Source organism: Chenopodium quinoa, unplaced genomic scaffold, assembly GCF_001683475.1.
Source record: "Chenopodium quinoa cultivar QQ74 unplaced genomic scaffold, ASM168347v1, whole genome shotgun sequence".
In the NCBI taxonomy this organism is placed as follows: domain Eukaryota; kingdom Viridiplantae; phylum Streptophyta; class Magnoliopsida; order Caryophyllales; family Amaranthaceae; genus Chenopodium; species Chenopodium quinoa.
The window spans coordinates 489,251-510,778 of record NW_018742974.1 but is presented as its reverse complement, the minus strand read 5'-3'; the positions used below and the strand labels follow the sequence as shown (position 1 = coordinate 510,778).

The 21,528-nt window shown below is 35.5% G+C and overlaps 1 protein-coding gene and 1 long non-coding RNA gene across 6 annotated transcripts; both read left to right on the top strand.

The window, feature by feature from the left end:
* Positions 1-7,347: 7,347 nt before the first annotated feature.
* On the top strand, positions 7,348-16,098 carry LOC110729217. Of its 5 annotated transcripts, none has more exons than XR_002512845.1 (5): positions 7,348-8,365; positions 8,547-8,775; positions 8,871-9,100; positions 13,565-14,250; positions 15,309-16,098. It is a non-coding gene; the product is annotated as an uncharacterized LOC110729217 (long non-coding RNA). The 5 variants fall into 5 exon arrangements; XR_002512847.1 differs by having other exon boundaries at positions 7,350-8,775; positions 13,565-13,622; positions 13,813-14,250; XR_002512846.1 differs by having other exon boundaries at positions 7,349-8,775; positions 8,888-9,100.
* Positions 16,099-17,025: 927 nt separating this feature from the next.
* Positions 17,026-19,378, top strand: LOC110729216 (probable glutathione S-transferase). Its single transcript, XM_021908927.1, has 2 exons — positions 17,026-17,607; positions 18,458-19,378. The coding sequence occupies exons 1-2, from the start codon at positions 17,293-17,295 to the stop codon at positions 18,797-18,799; spliced, it is 657 nt and encodes a 218-aa protein (XP_021764619.1). The 5' UTR covers positions 17,026-17,292; the 3' UTR covers positions 18,800-19,378.
* The last annotated feature ends 2,150 nt before the right edge of the window (positions 19,379-21,528 follow it).

Genomic DNA, 21,528 nt, shown 5'->3' with positions numbered 1-21,528 from the left:
TCACTTTAATTCTTTAATATCATATTTTTATGAGTGAATTTGTAAGTGATGGTGGCTATGTGAGATGTTAATTTTGGATGTTTGGTGAACTTTTGTGGAGTTAAGTTGTGATTGGAGATGATTTGGTCATTACTTGTTTTTTACCTTGGGTTTTATTAGGATATGACTCCCTTAAGCATAGCTTTACTCTCACTTTTTCCCAAATATTTCATACCCTTTACCCTAAGCTTACATTACAAGCTTTAAAGACCTTCCGACCTTTGTGCATAGAATTGTGTAGATGTGAAAGTAGTTTTTTGTCAATGCAAGGGATGACTTGATGTATTCCGAGTCGACTATTTAGGTTGAGTGCTATTCTCTTTAAATACGCTAGTGTTGTGAGTTTGGGAGGGCATTGTTCACAATGAAGGGGTGGTTGGAGAGCGATCGAGTACATTCTTTACCTGCCACATGAGAGTTGAGTTTGTGAGCACTAGTCTTGAATTTTATATGCTCTTGTGGTTTGCTCTACTTGACAATTGCTAGGGAAGATAGGAAGTCGAATGGATTTGAATGATTGATTTTGAGCATGTTTGTTAGATTGACCTTGAGTTATATTTTGGATCTTTGATTTGATTTGGGGTGAAATCATGGTTTGTTTTGATTCATTGCCTTGCTTAAGGACAAGCAAGGGTTTGGCTTGGGGGAGTTTGATATGTCTATTTTATATAGTGTTTTACCCCCATCCCTTGGTCATAATTAGTAGTGTTTTTGGCTATTTAGAGCCACTTTTATTACTAAGTGGTGTTTTCTAGTGTTTTGGTAGGTAGTTTTTGTTGAGTTTTGTTGGAAATTGCATCTTTGGAGCTTTTTCCCAGGATTATAGCGGAACGACTACAAGCATTGGAGGGCACGGCCGCTTGCATTGGACACCGAGTATTCAAGACCCGAAGAGGTGATTTGAATTGGGCTAAGAATGAAGCCCAATATAAGACAATCTTATAGCCAGGCCCGGTCGAGAAATCATTAGCTTGATCGGGCGGTTGCCCAGAATGAGAGGACGAAGAAAAAGGCGAGCCCGATCAGGCGGCCCTACGCCCGATCAGGCGCGAGTTACTGAGGAGTTATGTTCAGCGAATTACTTGGTTTTAATTAGGAGTAATTATGAGTTTTGTATAAATACGTTTTAGAGTGTTTTGTTTAGCACCTCTTCTATTAGACTTTCTCTCTCTATTTAGTTTTATTTTCTGTCTCTACAACTCCATACTTTGTTCTTAATTCAAATCCTAGTTTACGATAACTTCGGTAACAATTTCTTCTTTATTAATTTCAGTAATTTTATTTCTTTAATTTATCATGTTTCTTTTAATTGCTTTGATTAGTATAGATTCAATTATGTGTGAGTAGTTTTCTTTCTAGGGTTTGTGGGGATTCGTAAATAATATTTGTTATTGTTGATTGTCAATGCTTAATTAATTTCCTATTGATTGATTTAATGCTATGCAATTAGATTAGGCCTAGTTTAATTGTATGAGTTTAGCAATATTGATTCGAGATTCGAGAGATTCGAATTGATGTTTAGGCTTAGTTTTAATAGGCAGACTAATTTATAAATGGTTAAGGCGAGATTCGAGAGATGAGATTTAATACCGGTAAATTAACTCTGTGATTCTAATATGTAGCGAAAGCCCTTTATGATCTAATTAATTGATGCATTGATGATTGATTGTTATGTTTTACCTTGGAATATTGTTTATTGGTGAACCTATGCCCTAGACTTTTATTTCATTGATTTTCCTCCTACTTTTATTCCTTCCCACTTTTACTCTTAGTAGTTTAGTTCCCTTTTATAATAAAAATTTTGTTACTTGATAATAGAGATTATATTTACTAATTAGGAATAAATTGACTTGTTTCCCTGTGGTTCGACCCTTCTTCCCTATCTACATAGTTAGTGGATTTAGGTATTATTTTTTATTAGGTGAGTACGATTTTAGTCTATCACTTCTCTCCTTTATTACAACTTAATTAAATCCACCCACACATCATTGATATAAACTAAAAGTTTTTCCTAGGAGTTCGTAAAAACTCCCTTTGGTGCAGATAATTGTGGGCGGATCGGAGGTAGTAATTGAATATTAATAAAATATTCAGATGTTATCCACATTAAAAAGAACGTGTGTGATATTTTATTTGGAACTCTTTTAGATATGGATAATAGTAGAGATGATGAGAGTGAAAGAAAATCCCTAAAGGAATTGAATCTAAAGCCTCATCTTTGAATCAACCCTCAAGGTTACATCCCGCCGGCCTCATACACCATGTCTAATGAGGAGAAAGAAAGATTTTTGAAAGTCTTAAAAAAGATGAAAGTTCCTGATGGATACGGATCTAATTTGCAAAAATATGTGAATCTAAAGCAGCGAAAACTTATTAATATGAAAAGTCACGACCATCATATTCTCATGCAAGATATCCTTCCTGTTTCTTTAAGGGCGTCGAATGCCACAAAGTTATTGACTTGCTTGAGGAGTTGTCAGGCTTTTATAAAAAGATATGTTCAACTGCTATAGATACCGGAGAATTAGATACCATTCAATCAAAGCTCGTGTTGACACTTTGTAAGATGGAGATAGAATTTTTACCAACATTTTTTACGATCATGGTTCATCTACTAATTCATTTAGTGGATGAGGTCAGACTTGGCGGACCGATTCATTACAGATGGATGTATCCCATTGAATGGTGATTTTTTTTTTATTATTATTATCTATTTATTTATTTATTTATTTATATGTTTTAAATGATATTTTTCCTTTTTTCACATTCACATACATAATCGTTATTATAATTCAAGGTACTTGGCCTTTTTAAAATCTCATGTAAGCAATAAAATGCAACCGAAAGGTTCTATAGCGGAAGGTTACCTTTTGTGGGAGACAATTGCATTCTGTTCGAGATATTTAGAAAGTGTTGAAACTATATTCAATAGACCCAGAAGGAATGAAGACGGTGTATCAAACACTGAAAATTATCTATATAACTCTGGTGGTCGTGTTGTTGGAAAGAAAGAAAATGTTCGTGTAGATAATAGAAGTTTAAAGCAAGCACATCGTTATGAACTAACATCGGTTCTAGAGTAAGTAGCAATGTAGCGTTATGTGTTTCTTTAAAGCGTCCAATATTTAATTGTTATTAACATAAAATTATCAATCTCGATAGTGAGTTTTTAAAAAAAACGACAAGAGAATGGCGTTGGAGGAAGTCAATCTAATGAGTCTATTGAAAATCAGTGGATAATTAATGAATTTGCAGATTGGTTGCAAAATCAGGTTATATGCTATTACAATTAGGTTTTTTTTTTCTTCTAATTTTCATTTTATATAACAATTTTAGTCTAACTATATATTCTCGAATTGTAGGTCCATAATTTAGATGATAGCACGGTAGAAGGAAAGTTAAGAAAAACCTTAGCAGGTGGCTTGAGTAACCGCGTGAAAAGGATGAAAAGTGTTATTATTAATGGTTACAAATTTGATATTGTGGATCGTGAGCGATTTCGAACGACTCAAAATTCAGGAATCATGGTGGAAGCCGAGGGCCACGAATATTATGGAAAACTCAAAGAAATTTTTGAATTATATTATTATGGTTCTTTTAAGGTTGTATTGTTTCATTGTGATTGGGTCGATATTCATAAGGGTATCAAAACAAACCAAAATGGAAGTGTTCGTGTCAATTTCTCAAAGTTGATGCACACCGGTCGATTTTTACATGATGATCCATTTGTTTTCTCATCTTAAGCAAAGCAAGTTTTTTATGTTAAGGATGAGATACAAAAAGGATGGTGTCATGTTGTGAAGACTAAGCCTAGGGACTTGTTTGATATACCTGAATAATTGGCTTAAAACATTTTGGAAAAATTTTCTATTAGTGTGTGTTTGTTTTTGTTCGAGTACACAACTTCGATTAGGTGTAATTTTATATTCGATTTATTTATTGAAATTTGTCAAAGTTGTTAATGGAATAAATGTCTTTAGCCAATCTTGTTTCTTATTTCAACTCTTGTGATTAGATTTTATTGCTGCTCTTGTTTGTTATTTCAATATTGAATTAAAAGATTGGTAAATTGTCAATGGTTTAATGTGTAATTCAAAGGATTATTATTATTTTTTGGGGGAAAAATGAGCAAAATTATCAGATTACCGTCATTTATGTGATTAATTTGGAGTTGCTATGTTTTGTTCTTATTCAGGTTGGTTCTAGGAAGTACATTGTCATTATTCTTGGACGGTGGATTTACACCAAGAGACTCAAAGGTGCTAATGTCAATGACAAGGTGAGGTTTTTAACTTGAGTGTGTGTCGATTTTGAGACTGCCTTTCCAGATTATTCTTATTATTGACACAAAGTGGTGTAGACTGAGATTTATGATGAATGAGGCAACTTTTGTCGAATGTGACCCATAATTTTCTTACTCTAACGGCTAGATTTTTGAGTTAATATAAGGCATTATTATGTTACACTCTAGTTGTGTGGAGATATTGCAAGACTAGTGTCATATAGTCTTTGGATTTCACAAGATGCTCTGAATTAGTTCGAATAATTCAAGTTTGTTGTGAGTCTTGTGAGGGTTTAGACTACAGTGTTTCTGATTTTTTGTATCGATTTCTCATTATTGCAAGACTAGTGTCAGTTTTGACGAGAGTATTGGTTTAATGATATGCATGTCTATGCAACATTTAGCTGGGAGGATTTTGCTTCAAAACGTAGGTTGATTGGGGTAAATTATTAACTGGACCGTATAAGCCATCTAATTTTGTTGTAGGTAAGCTTTAGTGTGTTAGTAGGTAGTTTGCTGAATGTTGGTCTAGCATGTTCATAATGATCAAATTCACACCCTTACTCATTATTAATCTATTGATTTCACGTGGCAGATCCCTTTCACGAAGTGAGAAGGAGACTAGAGAAGAAGAAAGAGGTAATTTTTTGTGATACCTATCATTATTGTTTGTAGCTGGAAAAAGCAAATAAATTATTTGTTCAAATTATTGCTGCTACAAGTTGTTACCCTAAATTGCTTTTTGATATATGTATACTCTTTGCTGGGGTTTCTTTGTAAATTCCTTGTATGCAAACTGCTATCTTGTCTCTGAGCAGGGCATGTAACAATTGAGGACTGCTCCTTTTACCTGGTTGTGACTATAGCTTCTGCTGTTTTGAGTATTTTAGGTTGAGCTTGTGACTTATTCAAGTAAATATTGATATGTGTTGCCCTCTGGATGTGGCTATGTATGCTATAGGCCTATAGATTGTCATTTTTAACTAGAAATACTAATCACTAGAGTAGAAGGGATATATACATTTCTATCTGTTCAATTTGTGTCAATAATAGACAATATGATATTAAGTACCTACTTTTTTGGCTTATGTGGTTGTCTTTGAGATGGAAAGAGTAGGGCAGTGTGTCTAATAGAAACCAAATTTAGAGGAGTGAAATTACTGAAATATATTAAAGTGATCTATGTTGTGACCAAGCTTTTGTGTTTGTTTTGTCTTGCAGAGATCAAACGGTTCACCTTTACGTGGAATTGAGGAGGAGAAGTTTTCATACGTAGTATTGAGACGAGGAAAAAGACCGCAGTGAGTATTTTATGCTCAAGCTTTACACTTGCAATTAAATTTCATTATGATATAGTGATATACTACCATAGTTATTTTTGCTCTACTCATTATAGATTTGATTTTTAAGAAAACTTTGAAAAAGACGATTGGGTGCAAGATAATGTAGCCATTTTTATATGAAGCTTTGCTATTCTACGTTTTCCTATAACTTGAAAAGTGCATACCCAGTAAATATCCATTTGAGGTGTCTGATATCTTGATCTGTGCCAAGACATCAGACACCTCAAATGGATATGGTTACTGGGTAACAATGGTCCTATATACCCATGATGATATTACCAAATTGTTGTTGTTTAGAAAATTTAGTTGCCTCTCGGTCAATCTTTTTGTTGATTGACTGATCTGTCTATAAAGTTGACTCACATTTAAGGTTTTAGTTCTCTTTAACGACAAGTCTTTTCTAATATAAACTAGGCCCCTGTGACACTGCTATGTTTTCATTACTATTTGTAGGATTTTTGTGCAATCAAATTGTTCAAAATTGGGTTGGTTGTTGCCGTTAGTTACTATACACACTTTGTGTCTGACCTGTAGCCATGAAGAGGTGCTAGAATAGTGGAATGTATTGCAGACTGTTGTAAATCTTTTATTTACACAGTAAATGCATTAAAAATCAAGATAGGAAAAGGTTTAATCTGAGTTTTACATGTGGCTTTAAACTGGAGGATGTAATTTTGTTATGAAAATTTTAAACCCTAAACAAATGCTTTGATGCAGTTCCCTTATAAGTACATCATAGCTTGCAATTCTTGGAAGCTTTCATTCCATTGGTCACATTAGTGGTCGTTCTAGTAATGAAATTGAAATTTGTTGGGTAGGGTAGACCATATTATTGACAACATAGTGAAATAGGAAACCTAATTTATATGTTCTATACTGAGGTCTTTTACTTGCATTGTCATCAACATTCCAGACTTAAAGTTAGTGTGATCTGACTCGAGTTGGGTTGAGCTGATGATATTCAGCTCTTCCCTAGGTAAAGGGCTATAAACTTCTTAATATTTAACCACCCTAATTGATGCCCCAATCTATTCATAAAAAACTGGATTATTGGAATAACAACATTTATAACTTCCAAGAGTTAGATCATCAATAGTTTACAAGTCAGTAAACTTGCCCTTGTTTGACAAGCAATACAGGTTAATAACAGTATATATGTCACAACAGCAACAGCAACAGCCTATAAGCTTCAAGCGTCAAACCTGTTTTTGACACACAAAGAGTTGGCCAGTTTCATATCGAGGGATAAGGCTGAAAGCTGTCAGTCCAATACCGGGAAAACCATACCTGACCAAAACAGATTAGCCAGTAAAATAGAAAGTCTACTCAAGCCCAACACCACCTTAAAGTTAGTCTGATCTGACTCGAGTTAGGTTGAGCTGATGATAATCAGCTCTTCCCTAGGTAAAGGACTATAAACTTCTTAATATTTAGCCACCCTAGTTGATGCCCCAATCTATGCATAAAAACCTGGATTACTGGAATAACAACATTTATAACTTCCAAGAGTTAGATCATTAATAGTTTACAAGTCAGTAAACTTGCCCTTGTCTGACAAGCAATACAGGCTAATAACAGTATATATGTCACAACAGCAACGGCAAAAGCCTATAAGCTTCAAGCGTCAGACCTGTTTTCGAGTTTTTCCTTCGTCAGAAAGAATTATCGCTTTATATATTTTAATTGATTAATGTGCACGATCTTAGAGAACTTTAAGATCCATCTCCAAGGGGTCAGTAGCTTGAATTTCATAATGTACACCATCAAGATCATGCTTAAAGTTCTAAGGACTTTTTTCTTGTGAATTAGACTGATGATTCTCTTTTTTCGAATACTTTATGCTTCTGATCCTTCACTGTATTTTGACTAAATGAACTAATTTGATTTTTTGACCAAATGAACTAAAAATACAAGAGAAAAGTTGTTAAGTGTCAGAAAATGAGAATAAAAGCTAAGGGTTAGAACTCTCAGAAGCGAGATTTATTAGTGGCTTGCTGAATGAGCTAGTCAGAGATTTATTTTGCCGTCCTTGTTTCTGTTATTTTTGAAATAAATTATCTTGCGGTGTTATATATAGTACAAGATGAATTATCGAAGCAAATGAGCAAGGGAAATACTTGCTGCCACAACTAAGTCACAAGATCCACAATCATCACAGTCACCAAATACAACTACATCTAAGTTGCATGATCCACTATCATCTATAAGTGAATTTGCTTCCAAACCAACCAAAAAACAAGTTGTTCTGTCACCACCAGCTGAGGTTCTTAAGAATGATAAGTGGGGGCCATTTTCTTCACTTGATACAACTACAAAATGTGCACAACCACCACCTAACAGACTAGGATCTATTTGGAAAAAACCTCCACCTAATGTACCAAATTCAAAGAAACTCAACTCCCTTAACAACCACTTCAGCATCCTCAACCTGGGAAGGGAGGTTCTCAGAACCTTGGTACTAGTGCTGTGAAAACTTCGGCAGCAACTCCTATTTCTCACCAACCACTTCAGCATCCTCAACTTGGGAAGGGAGGTTCTAAGAAAACTTCAGCAGCAACTCCACAATTTAATCAAACACATTAAAAAAGTGTTGAAACTTCCAATGATATCCAGAAAAAAACTAAGTCTCTACGACCAAAGTCACTTCCCGATTGGCCTGTAGACATAGATTTTGATGATAAGGAGGAGGTTCTGACCATAGGTAATCTTTTTACCTTCATTATTTTTTTTACTTTATCATTGAGATTCTGTTTGTGGTTACATAAAATAGATGATTATTAGTTGCATGGTGTTAGTTAAAAGCAAAATTAGTTCTTCAAGAGCCCTAAATGATGTTTTCCAATTAGTAAACTAATGGTTTTTTATTTTTATTGTTTTTATAGACGCCAATGGTAATACTACATTGGTGAGTGGTATAATTCTTCCATTTGACGTTTGGAGCAATAGTGACGTCAAGTACTATGTTGAATTCAATGATATATGCCAACCGATTAGGAAAGGTGGACATATATTTGTATGATGGCAAAGATGGAGACTCATTGTCCAGTTGGAGAAAAAAATTGGCATGCAATCGACGGCCATATAAAAGGAAGGATAGTTACGGATATGAGAGTAAGTACATTAAACACTAGCTTTGCATAAAATATTCTGATCAATTATTAGCTTTTTTCAAGTTAGACCACTTACAAGTTACTTACAAATTTCAGATTGTCTTATTAATTAGGACCACTTTGTGATTCAATGGTGTGGAATATGACAACCAAGCTCTCAAGCGTGCCAATAAAGCTTGGAGACAGTTCAGATTCTTTTTAAAAAACCGCATTACAAGCCATATGAGAAAACAGTGGAAGAGATGTGTAATCAGGAACTACCACATGGAATAAGCAGGAATAATTGGGTCAAGTTGGTGAAGTACTGGGATTAAGAGAAAGCGAAAGTAAACAAAATATTCACTACCACTAATATATTAAGTTTTAATTAGTCTTGGTTGAATTATTTGACAAATACTAATTGGTTGAATATGAGTGCAGAATTTGTCTATAGCTGGAAAAAAAGCACAAGCCTTCGTAAATCAGCTTCATAGATCTGGCTCTTATAGCTTTGTAAACCAACAAACTGATTATGAATGGATTAGTTATATACGTGGCCTTTTATTTAACTTAAAAGAGTGTAACGTAGAGGTGGCCAGTGGGCCGGGTTGGACCCAGCCCACCCTAACTCGCACGGCTGGTGGGTCACGTGGGTCCGACCCGGTTTCAATCCGGCACAGCCCGGCACAGCTCGGATTTAATCCGGGTTGTGTCGTGGGTCCAAAATTTTCGACACAACCCATTTCAACCCAGCTCAGTTTAACCCGTTTGATTCGACCCAAATCGCACAACCCGTTTTGACTCATTTAATTCGACACACCTAGCCCGTGAACCCACCTAACCCGACCCACCTGGCACAACCCAGCCCGCACGGCCCACCCGCACGAATGACCCACCCAACCCGCACGAGCCAACCCACCTAACCCGCACGCATGACCCACCCAACCCGCACGCATGACCCACCCAACCCGCACGGCCGGCACAACCCGCACGGCCCGCACAACCCGCACAGCCCGCACAATTCGCACGACCCGCACGGCCCGCACGGCCTAACATCCATTTTAAAAAAAAAACGGCTAGTTTTTTGTATCTAACGGCTAGTTTTTTGTATCTAACGGCTAGTTTTTTAAGTGTATGATCATCCATTCTATTTTTCCTATAAATACCAATTCCATTTCACTCAAATTTCCACACAAATTCAAGCTTTCTTTCTCTCTTACTTAAAAATTCTTATTGTTCTCAAATTCTCAAGTGTTATATAGAGTTATATTTTTGTTAAAAAAAATCTCCTTAATATTATTATTAGTATTCTTAAGATTCTAAAAAAAAAAGTTCTTCTCCATATTATAATTAGTAATCATACAAAAAAAAAATGAGCTCAAGAGGAGGAATGGGAAGGAGTCAAAGTGGTGGTCGAAGTGGTAGCCAAAGGAGTGGTGGTGCAAATTTTTCGTATGAAATTAATACGGAAAATTTAAACCAATTTGTCAATGAATATGGAGATTATGGTTTAGGAGATAGGCAAAATATTCAAACGTCTCCACCACAACATTTCTCCCACGAGTCCCACCAATCATCAAGTTCAACTATGCCACCTCCATCGCAACCAACATCTCAACCTTCATCTCAAGGTAATTTCTAATTAAATTTTTATTGTTATGAATATTTAAAAAAACTATTATTAATGATTATAAAGTTAGTTTAGTTTCCAATTTTCTATGATTTACAATTAGTTAATTACCATGAAAAATGCGTTTAAATAAGTATAATTAAAATATTTAAAATTTAAAAGCTTATTTTCATGAATAGCATTTAAAAATTAATTTTAATAATTTGATTTATGAAAGGTGGTGGCGGTGAAAGTAGAGGTCGAGCACATTTTTCTTGGGTGTGGAAACATTTTGAACGAGTTGAGGTCACACCCCCGGGATGGCAACCTGGTCAACCAAAGAGGTTCACGTGTACATGCCTAGTTTGCAAGGCGCTAGGTGCAAATGTCAAGTCATATAATTGGAAAACGGGAGATGGAACCGGAACCTTGAGTCGGCATTTGCAAAATAAACACGACTTGTTCGAAAATGGCCCCCGTCCTTCGGGGGGTGGCGTCCAAACACAATTGGGTGGATACATGAACCAACCCGGCGGAGGTACACCTTTCATTTATAATAAAGATAGAATGATTGATGAAATGAGTACTTTAGTTATTGCTAATGAATACCCTTTTAGTTACGGTGAAAATGCAAACGTTGAGCATTTTAATAAAGTTGCATTACAACCTGCATTTACTCGTGTCCCCCGAAATACCCTAAGACGTTATACACAAACTTCTTATTATAAGTATAGGAGTGGTTTGATTGAATTATTTCGTACTTTTGATGGTCGTGTTAGTTTTACAAGTGATACATGGACTTCTAGTTTTGGCGAACCTTTTCTTTGCATTACTGCTCATTGGGTGGATGATGATTGGTTTATTCAAAAACGTATACTATGTTTTCAAGCTATGGAAGAAAGGCATACCGGTTTTAACATCAAAGTTCGTATTTTGGATTGTTTAAAAGAATTTCACTTGAATAATAAAGTTTTTTCTTTGTCTCTTGATAATGCAACTGCAAACACAAAGTGTATTGACTATTTGAAAAATGACTCCGAGTTGAATTTGTTGTTGGGTGGTAGTCTCTTGCATGTTAGATGTTGTGCTCATATTTTGAATTTGTCTGTTCAAGAGGGTCTCGCTGAGTTGCAACCATTGCTAAACCCAATTAGAACAGTTATAAAATGGATTAGGATTACTCAGTCAGTTAGAAGAAAGTACATAGCTATGTGTAAAGAGAGAGGTCTTAAGAAAAGACAATGGTCTATTGATACCCCTACCCGTTGGAATTCTACTTTCAAGTTGTTGAGTGATGCTATAAAGTATCGTGATATTTTGACCCAACTTTACAATGAGACTCGTGTTGATCCTACTGAGTTAATAACCGAAAGTCATTGGACTAATGCTTCTTTTGTTCGTGATGTTTTAAATGCTTTTGATAGTGCAACTCATATTTTCTCTTATATTTATGAGCCTAACGTTCATTTAGTCATAATTGAGTGTGTTAAAGTTGTTCACACCATCGAAGAGCATATGAAGATTGATGGACTTCGTCCCGTTCTTGATAGCATGAAACGTAAGTGGCATACTTATTTTAGTGAATTTCCAATCATTTATGGAATTGCTGCTATTCTTGACCCCGGTGTCAAAGCTGAAGGTTTGGAAAATCTTTTAGAATTTTATTATACAAGTTTAAGTATCGATTATGATGTTAGTGAATATATTAACAAATGCAAATCTGTTTTGGGAGACCTTTATGATCATTATGCATCTATTTATGGTTTTGATTTGGCAACACCAACTACTACTAGCACTTCCGATTCTAGATTTGGTTTTCTTGATAAAGTTATGAAAAAAAAACACAAAGCATCTACATCATTCTCATCATCATCTTCTTCAACACTTGCTATTAATGATTATTTGTCATATCAACATGAGACCAACAACGACTTTCAAATTATAAAATGGTGGCAAGAACATAAAAAAAGTTTTCCTATATTGGCGAGAATTGCAAAAGATATACTTGCAGTTCCCGCTTCATCTGTTGCTTCCGAGTCTGCTTTTAGTGCAGGTAGAAGAGTGTTAGATGAAAAAAGATCTCGCTTAACTCCGGAAAGCATTCAAATTTGTGTTTGTAAGAAAGATTGGGATCAAGCTGAAAGAAGAACTCAAGGTTTAAAGGAAGACGAAGACGATGAAGATGATCCTGTGATGATATTGGAGTCGTCAACGGATGATGCAGCTTCCGGGGATGATGATGCAACAAACATGGGTGGCTAGAAAAGTCTAAATCAGGTACGCTAAGAACTACGTGGGCTTTGATTCTTTCGGGATACGTAGGCAACTTATTTTTCGAAAATTACAATTTAATTGCAAAATTAAATTTTAGTTTTCTAAAGATAGGTCCAAGCCCCCCCCCCCAAATTTCAAAAGAAGTACAATATAAGAACTACGCTGGCTTTGATTCCTTATTTTATAATATAAGGATACGTAGGCATCTTAATTAAGAGCAAGCCATCAAATTGTTAATTTTGTAAAAATTAAAACACCACACAACCCACCCGACCCTAACCCACGAACCCACCCGACCCTAACCCACAAACCCACCCGACCCTAACCCACCTAACCCACAAACCCACCCGACCCTAACCCACTAACCCACCCGACCCTAACCCACCTAACCCACAAACCCACCCGACCCTAACCCACTAACCCACCCTTCGACCCACCCTAACTCACTAACCCACCTTGACCCGTCTAACCCACAAACCTAGCTCGACCCACCCATGACCCGTCTAACCCACAAACCCAGCTCGACCCACCCACGATCCGTCTAACCCACAAACCCAGCTCGACCCACCCACGACTCGTCTAACCCACGAACCTAACCCTGGTGTATCCAACTTCTCCGACCCAACCCACGACCCGGCCCACCCTACCCTACGTGTGTCGTGCCGTGTGTCATGAAACCCCAACCCGCGACCCACCTAACCCTAACCCAGCTCGCACGACTCGCACGGTGGACACCTCTAAGTGTAAGTCTCAGAAAATATAAAATCAAATAAATAACAATATAGATTTGTAGCATAAATAAGCTAATAAAGTACGTATAAATGAATATAATTCCTTCTCTTATTCATATACATTGTGTAATTTATGATGCATCTCATTGACATTGTCGATTTCTCTTACAATGCTCTTTTGACATTTTTGTTAACAGGAAGATGAACATGGAGAAAAAATGAGCTTATTATCTCTTTGGATAAAAGCTCATACAGGTAAGGACGGAAGCTTTCTTCCCGACACTGTCACTACAGACTTTGTGATATGATTCCTGACATAGTCACTGTAGAAATTATGAATTAATAAAGTTCATGTCATTGCTCTTGTTGTTGGTTATGCTAGATGGTCTGCTAAATGTGTGGCTCTGTTTTTAATCCCCGTGTTCATTACTTAAACTTGGTACAGGATGATGTAAACGCTAAGGTTGAAGAGTTGAGGATGTTGTATCCTAAAAAGTCACAACAAGAGCTCGAAGATGAAGCTTTTCACTATACCATGTATAGCAATGAGATTCCGGATCGTCCTTTAGGTTACGGACTAGGGGTAAAAAAGGGCGACATTTACGGGGTGCGTGGTTTCTTAAGGAAGAAAGTTTATGGAAAAGTTCAAAGGAGGATAAATTTAATGGACAATGTCAAGGAAGAAGTGTCTGCTTTGCACGAAAAAAATGATACACTTGAATAGGAAAATGAAAAGCTAAAAGATAAGGTCGAACAAAATAATTTACTTCTTAAAACGCTTGTTGGACAGTTTTCTGATATTGTGGGTGCAGTTCGTTAGGGGAATGCTTCTCCGGATCTTCTTAACAAGACATCTCAATTCTTGGGTTTGGCAAACCAACAGGTACTATTATTTTGGCAATAAAACTCATATTAGACTTATTATTTTGACAATGAACTAAGGTATTAGTTTCTGAAGATCTCTCTTGATTAGTTTGACAATAAAACCCATATTAGACTTATTTCAAGGTCGTCTTTATAAGAAACTAGGTAGAAGGTTTCTAAGTCTAGTAAGTTTGTCACAAACATGGAAGTGTCCTATTAGATCTCCCTGCAGCCATTTGATTAGTCTTGAATCTGGCGTATATGCCTCTAAGTGCCACAGTCTGTGTCTCAGAGCTTCTGCAGCTCCTTTCGGCATAGCTTCCAAAAGATAACTACTTCTGTTACCCTGCACGAGCCCTTCAACAAGGTGTGTGCTGTCATCAAGAGCAGTTAGAATCCTTCCTTTCCTACTTTCTTTAATGATTCGTATATATATATAACAACATTTAGGATGACAAATCTTTTTCCTAATGAGTTGTTATATATATGTAATATATATATATATATATATATATATATATATATATATATATATATATATATATATATATATATATGCTTCCAGTTTCTTGATGATCGAAATGTTTGTGTGTTGCGTTTGGCAGGACTTTCTATAAGTGTAGAGGTAAATTGGCTAGTGTAGCTTATTTTGGTAGCTTTTCAGTTAGCTCTAAGATAATTTTGTCTGTTGAATTAGATCCCAAAATTGGGATGCAAAGCAAAAATAATAGATCAATAGAATTTTGAATCTGTAGAGGAAGTGAAAGTCATACATACGATTGAAACCTAACTATCAATTATACATGCAGTACTATTTTTTTGGTAGCTTAGAGTCATAGACTGATTTAGTTGAACCAAGCTTAAATCTTCATCTTTATCCCCTGTTTGGTTCGCAGGATTAGCTAAATGATTCTCTCTCCGGTGATTTTCAATGGTCCTTCCTATAATTTGTCGAGTGATTTTAGCAGTTTTTTTTTTTTTTTTGTGATTATTTATTTAGCATTTGAACTGACTTTCAGTATGTAGTGTACTAATGTTAGTGAATTTGTGGTTGTTCTCTGTTGTACGACGTACAAGAGCTAACTGGACCCCCATTGTGGCTGAAGTGAAAGCAGTAGCCATGGCCATCAGACTGGCCAAGCGTTTTGGGCTAGCTGACATTGTCATAGAATCGGACAGCCAGACTCACATGGGCATCAGACTGTCGAAGGCAGTAGACATGGGCATCAGACTGTCGAAGGCTGCAGTCTAATTCACTGATCCTTTCACATATTATTTACAGCAGCTGGGTTAATTTGAGTTATATATTGTTTCTAGGATTTTAATGTGTTTTATTCCAACTGGGTTTTCGAAGTTTAGTCATAATTGCATTGACTTTCAGTCATAAAGTTTATAAAAAAGCTAAGTTCATCAGTATGTCTTTTGTTTTTTTTTTTTTTTTTTTTTTGAAGGAAAAGTTCATCATCAGTATGTTTAATATTTATATATATATATATGTACTAATTACTTTTTAATTTTATCTTGAAGGTTGGAAAAGATAATTTGATGAATACAGGAGAATGAATTAGGGCGGATATTTGAGCATTAAAAAACTAGCGACTACCAAGATATCACCCATCATCATCATCATCATCATCGGTTTATCAAGTGCAACTAATTGGTGTTTTTAGTCTTTGTGTTATTATTATTATTATTTTTTATTTGAGGCTAATTAAAGTTTTTGTTTTTGACGATTATGTTGTTGATGTTTTTTTTTTTTTGTAATTATTTTGTTGGATAGTTTAATTAACTATGAACAAATTACAATGTTGACCAATCGCTAGCTAGCTAGCTTTATCTTTTTAGTATATATATATTTATCATTATGTTTGAAATATATATATATATATATATATGTTTTTTTTTAATAAATTCATCGTTGTGGTGTTTATTCGATTTACATGCATTGTAATTTTAATTTCAAAAAAAAAAATTACTACAAAAAATATTGTGGACGCTTTTTTATGTTAAGGACATTTGATTTGCATTTTTTAAAAAAATTCCCGCCAAAGAAAAATTGAACGCTAAAAAGCGTCGCCCAAATCAAAATATATGGACAGCAAAAGATGTCGAAAGGATATATGGACACCAAAATGCGTCTACCATCCTATTTACAGTAGACACATAAAAGCGTCGCAAACATTCAGAGATAGCGTGAACCAACCCATTTTTGGACATTCCGTATAATAATCTAGACACCAAAAAGCGTCGTGGTTGTCGACGCTTTTATTCGTCCACAAAAAGCGTCGAGAACAAAAACAGCCTATAAAGCGTCGCAAAAACACGGAAATTGTAGTAGTGGTTGAGACGGTTATAATAAAGTACATACCCATAGGACTATATTTAATATTCGGTATAAATCACAGGCAATAGTCAAAGTGAATTAGATAAATAGTGCTAATAGTCAAAACGTTTCAATTATTTAAACACGAAAAGAATACAAAAAACATTAAATTATAGTTATACCTAACGAATTCGAAGTTCATTTTGTTGAGTAGATCAGACAAGGAAAAATTGACTGTAATGTGTTACAAATAATAATGTATGCCTATTATAGTTTGTAACTATCTCTTTAATATGACTATCTTATTTGTCTTTGGAACTTCCTTTGTAACCTCCATATGCCTTTAGTTCACATTGTAACTCTTCATGAATGGACTCTTCATTGTCCATATGGGTTACATTGTTCACATCATGTATATATATAGATGACCCATAAAATGAATGAATAGAGATAACACAATTACCATCTACATCTCTCTTTAATATTCTACCTTTCCCCTTATTTTATAATACAATGAGAATTGTCACGTGGATTTTACATTCTTACAAACAACCAACTATGTCGTCACCCATGACCACACACCAACAGCAATTCCTAAACCACGAGAACTATCAAGCAATAACCAACAATTTATTTCTTAGCCATTCCCATAACCCCTATGTATACACCCTTCCCTTCCCATCAACATACTAAAATTCTTACAAAATTATCTCTAAAGTATTTAATTTCCTTCAAAAAATGGCAAATGAATTGGTGTTATTGGATTTTTTGCCAAGCCCATTTGGGATGAGAGTAAGGGTAGCATTAGCTGAAAAAGGAGTGAAATATGAATATAGAGATGAATATTTAAGAAACAAGAGTGAATTCCTACTTAAAATGAACCCGGTTCATAAGAAAATCCCGGTTTTAGTCCATAATAACAAACCGGTTAGTGAATCTCTAATTATTGTTGAATACATTGATGAGGTTTGGAATCAGAACAGCCCTTTGTTGCCGTCTGATCCTTATCAAAGGGCTGTGTCTCGTTTTTGGGTTGATTTTGTTGACAAAAAGGTAATTCTTTTTGCTAGATTTCATGCGTGTGTTTTACTTTGTTGCTTTATTTGAATAACAAATACAAATATATCTTGCATGCAATTAATCCGTTTTATCATATACCACCATTTCTTATCAATTACTATCAAGGAGATTATTTGTGATACATAAAGAATTTATTTATTGAATTCTTTATTTGTTTGACTATTAACAGCCATAAGGGCGAGTGATGAGAATCAATTCCATGATCTCTGAAATCGGGAGGAAAATTCTAATTATTTGAACTATTCCTCACTCTCTACATCAATTAAATGTGATAATAGTAAAATATATAGTGATCCTAATATAAGTTGCTTAAATGTGAACTAGGTTTATTTAAGAGTTTTGTAAAGGTTCAATTATAAAATTCATTAAAGAAAGGATGAAACAATCACATATTGGTGATAACCTTTTGATAGATTAACAATGTGGATGGACCAGTGATTGTTTACAAGTCTATTTCATGTGAGGATATTTTAGTGAAGTGTGTAGCTCAATATTGGAAGTAGGAACAACGTGTTACTTAGGCTAATTGTCTTATTAGAGCCACGTTGAATTTGGTGGTCCACTGGTCCTAGATAGGAAGTTGACATTTTTTATTTGTTGAGAAAATGATCTAAGTAGTTTTTAATCGTCTACAAAAAAAATGTAACGAAGTAGAAGCGTAAAGAACAAATTGAAATAATTTCAACAAAAAGGACACGAAGCATATAAGAGAATGAGGGTAAAATATTTTAACGCCGTTCCTATACATGTCCATCATGAATTTGTGATTATCGTTGCTCCAATTTGATGACTTCATAACAGTCATGTGTACGAGCACTTACAGATGTACGAGACTGGAAAGAGAGTTTGGACCACAAAGGGTGCGGATGAAGAGGCAGCCAAGAAAGAGTTCATTGAGCACATCAAATTATTGGAGCAACAACTTGGTGACAAGCCTTATTTTGGAGGGGATACTTTTGGTTACGTTGATGTTACCCTAATTCCGTTCTATAGTTGGTTTTACACGTACGAGACATTGGGTAACTTCAGCATCGGAGAGTCGTGCCCAAAGATCATCGAATGGGATAAGAGGTGCATGGAAAGGGAGCCTGTTAAGAAATCACTCCCGGAGGAGAAGGTGTATGAGTTTGCTTTGATGATAAAGGAGGCGTATGGCATTGAGTAGAAAATCAAGTGTGCGTTGCATGGCTAATAATGAACGTGTTGGGTGCTTGGATCTGAACATGTTTTTTTTTTTTTTTTTTTTTTTTTTTTTTTTTGGTTTATGCAACGTAAGGTTTAATAAAATCCAAGATAATATCAATCTTTATAAGGACTTGTTTCTTTATTTTTAAAAAGCTTTTGGACTCATTTATGAATATGAAAATTTAGAGTAATAAAAGCACATGGAGCCATGCAGGAATACATACTTTGCTACCTGCCAACAATGAACAAGCTAGTAATTTCTACTTCCTCCACTTCTTTATAGTTGAAATATTTCCCTAAAATAAAAATGTCACAATAGTTGCAACACACTATAAAAGGTACGGAGTAGGTTTTTATGGTGAAAATTGTAATATTACCTTTATATAAAGCACATGGCCCACTTGATTGTACTCTTAACAACCCTTTTAACCTCATTTTAAGTATATTATATCACGTGAGGTCCAGTTTTCTTAAATATTGTGATAAAATACGTGTTGCAACGCTAAAGAAACGAAGGAAGTAAGTTATACCAACACATCTATTTTGTGGTTACAAAATTTCCAATTTATCAAAGATTTTAAGTTATGTACTAAAACTAAACATAGTAACCCCTATACCATTTCTTTGGTAACTTTTGATACAATTGCACAAGTAACCCCTAAATTGATAATTAGTCAATTACGGAACCCAAATGTTAGATAAGTACGTAAACCTTTAAACCCTTAATACAGATGGTTTGGTGGTCGTATAAAACCATTATTTACTGACTTTTAACCGTCTGTAAGTAGACTTGGCAAATGGGTCATTCGGATCGGGTATCGGTCGGGTCATTTCGGGTCGGATCAAGTTCGGGTTAAAAAGGTTATCGAGTCAAGTTCGGGTCGGGTCGGGTCATTTCGGATTTCGGGTCGACAGATAATCGGGTCGGATATCGGGTCACCACTTCAAGTCGAGTTCGGGTCGGGTCAAGTTTGGGTCGGGTCAATTTTCGGGTCAACTTCGGGTCGGGTCCACTTCGAGTCAAGTCATATTCGGGTGATTCATTGGGTTAAATTCAACTCTGTATATATTATATATATATTGATGAAAAACTCACTATATATATTAAGGCATTTTTTTCATGGATTATAGTAATTGTTTGATTTTTATTAACTTTTTTTTTTTTTGTGTGTGTTTAGACTGAGAATCACTTTCAGGATCTCCTGAAACTAAAAGGGATGCTCTAACTAATTGAGTTATACCTCACTCTCTTATTGATTTTAGTTTTAATACGTACTCTTATTATCATTGTCATTGTTGTAATAATTTCTTTGAATTATTCTTATACTCCCTCCATCCCAAATTACTCTTAACGATTTAACATTTTACACTACTCACACATCTCACTTTGACCATATTTTTTTAGCTATTATATGAAAGTCAATGTAGTCATGTAAGATGTTGTTGGGTCTTTCTTAATGTATAATTTCCTAATATAAATTTTTTATAACTTATATAATTATTTACTAAAAGAAGTTAAAGGTCGGGTCATTTTCTGGTCGGGTCAACTTCGGATCTCGGGTCAACTTCGGGTCGGGTCGTTTTGGGTCTCGGGTCAACTTTGGGTCAGGTCATCTCGGGTCGGGTCGTTTCAGGTTGGGTCGTTTCGGGTCAAGGTCGGGTCAGTTCCACTTTAGGTCGGGTATGGGTCGGGTCGGGTTAATTCGGGTTTTCGGTCAATATCGGGTCACTAGTTTCGGGTCGATTTCGGGTCATGGGTCGGGTCATCGGGTTTGGGTTAGGATTGCCAGGTCTATTTGTAAGGGAGGCAACCCAGATCTGTAATCAGCAAATAATCTATTCAGAAGTATATATTGTGAATGACGGTAGTATATAATGCGAATTAAACACCAGTAAGAAAAAGAAACCCAAAAAAATAAAAACATACAAGCAATATTCTAGGTGATGTTACTATCAGATGTCATTACAGCTTGAATTATGATAGTTAAAGGTGTTAGGATTAGTGTGGAGATAGATAAATACATGGAGACATAAGGAGATTGCATAGAAGCTGCCTTATTGTTAAGGTTCGACCAAACTTGTGAAAAGTTCGGTCGAACCCGGTTTTAAGTCAGTAGGTGCACCAGTTTTCATTTCTAGAGGAGGAGTGACCAAACCCAAGGAGGTTCGACCGAACCACCCCAGGTTCGACCGAACTCTGGGTAGGTTCGGCCGAACCTCCCTGCTCCCTATTTCGTCGCTTCGTTTTCGGCTTGTGCGATTTGCTTTAATCTTAGCCGTTAGATTGTATTTTCTACCTAGACTATATATACCTTTTCTAAGCCTCTTTGTTGAGTATTCACAAACATTTAAACACATAGAGAGGTTTTGAGAGGGTTTATGAGGAGCATTTGAATTCTATACAATTCATGCTTGTAATTCTTGAGTTCATTCATCATCAATAATACTCCATAGTGCAAGGGTGGGTTTTTTCTCCCGGTTCTCGGGTTTTCCCACGGTAACATTGTCTTCCTTTTACTTGCTTTGATTCCTTCAAAGTTGTTCTTGATTGTTATGCTTGTTTGTTCATTGCTATTGTGGGTTGATTGCAAGTTAGTTGAACACTTTAATCCTTACAAAAGGGTCCTAAGATGTGATTTAAAGTCCCATGACAAAATTAGAAACATCTGAATTTTTTTTAGTGAAATTGCAGAGATGAAAAGCTTAGAA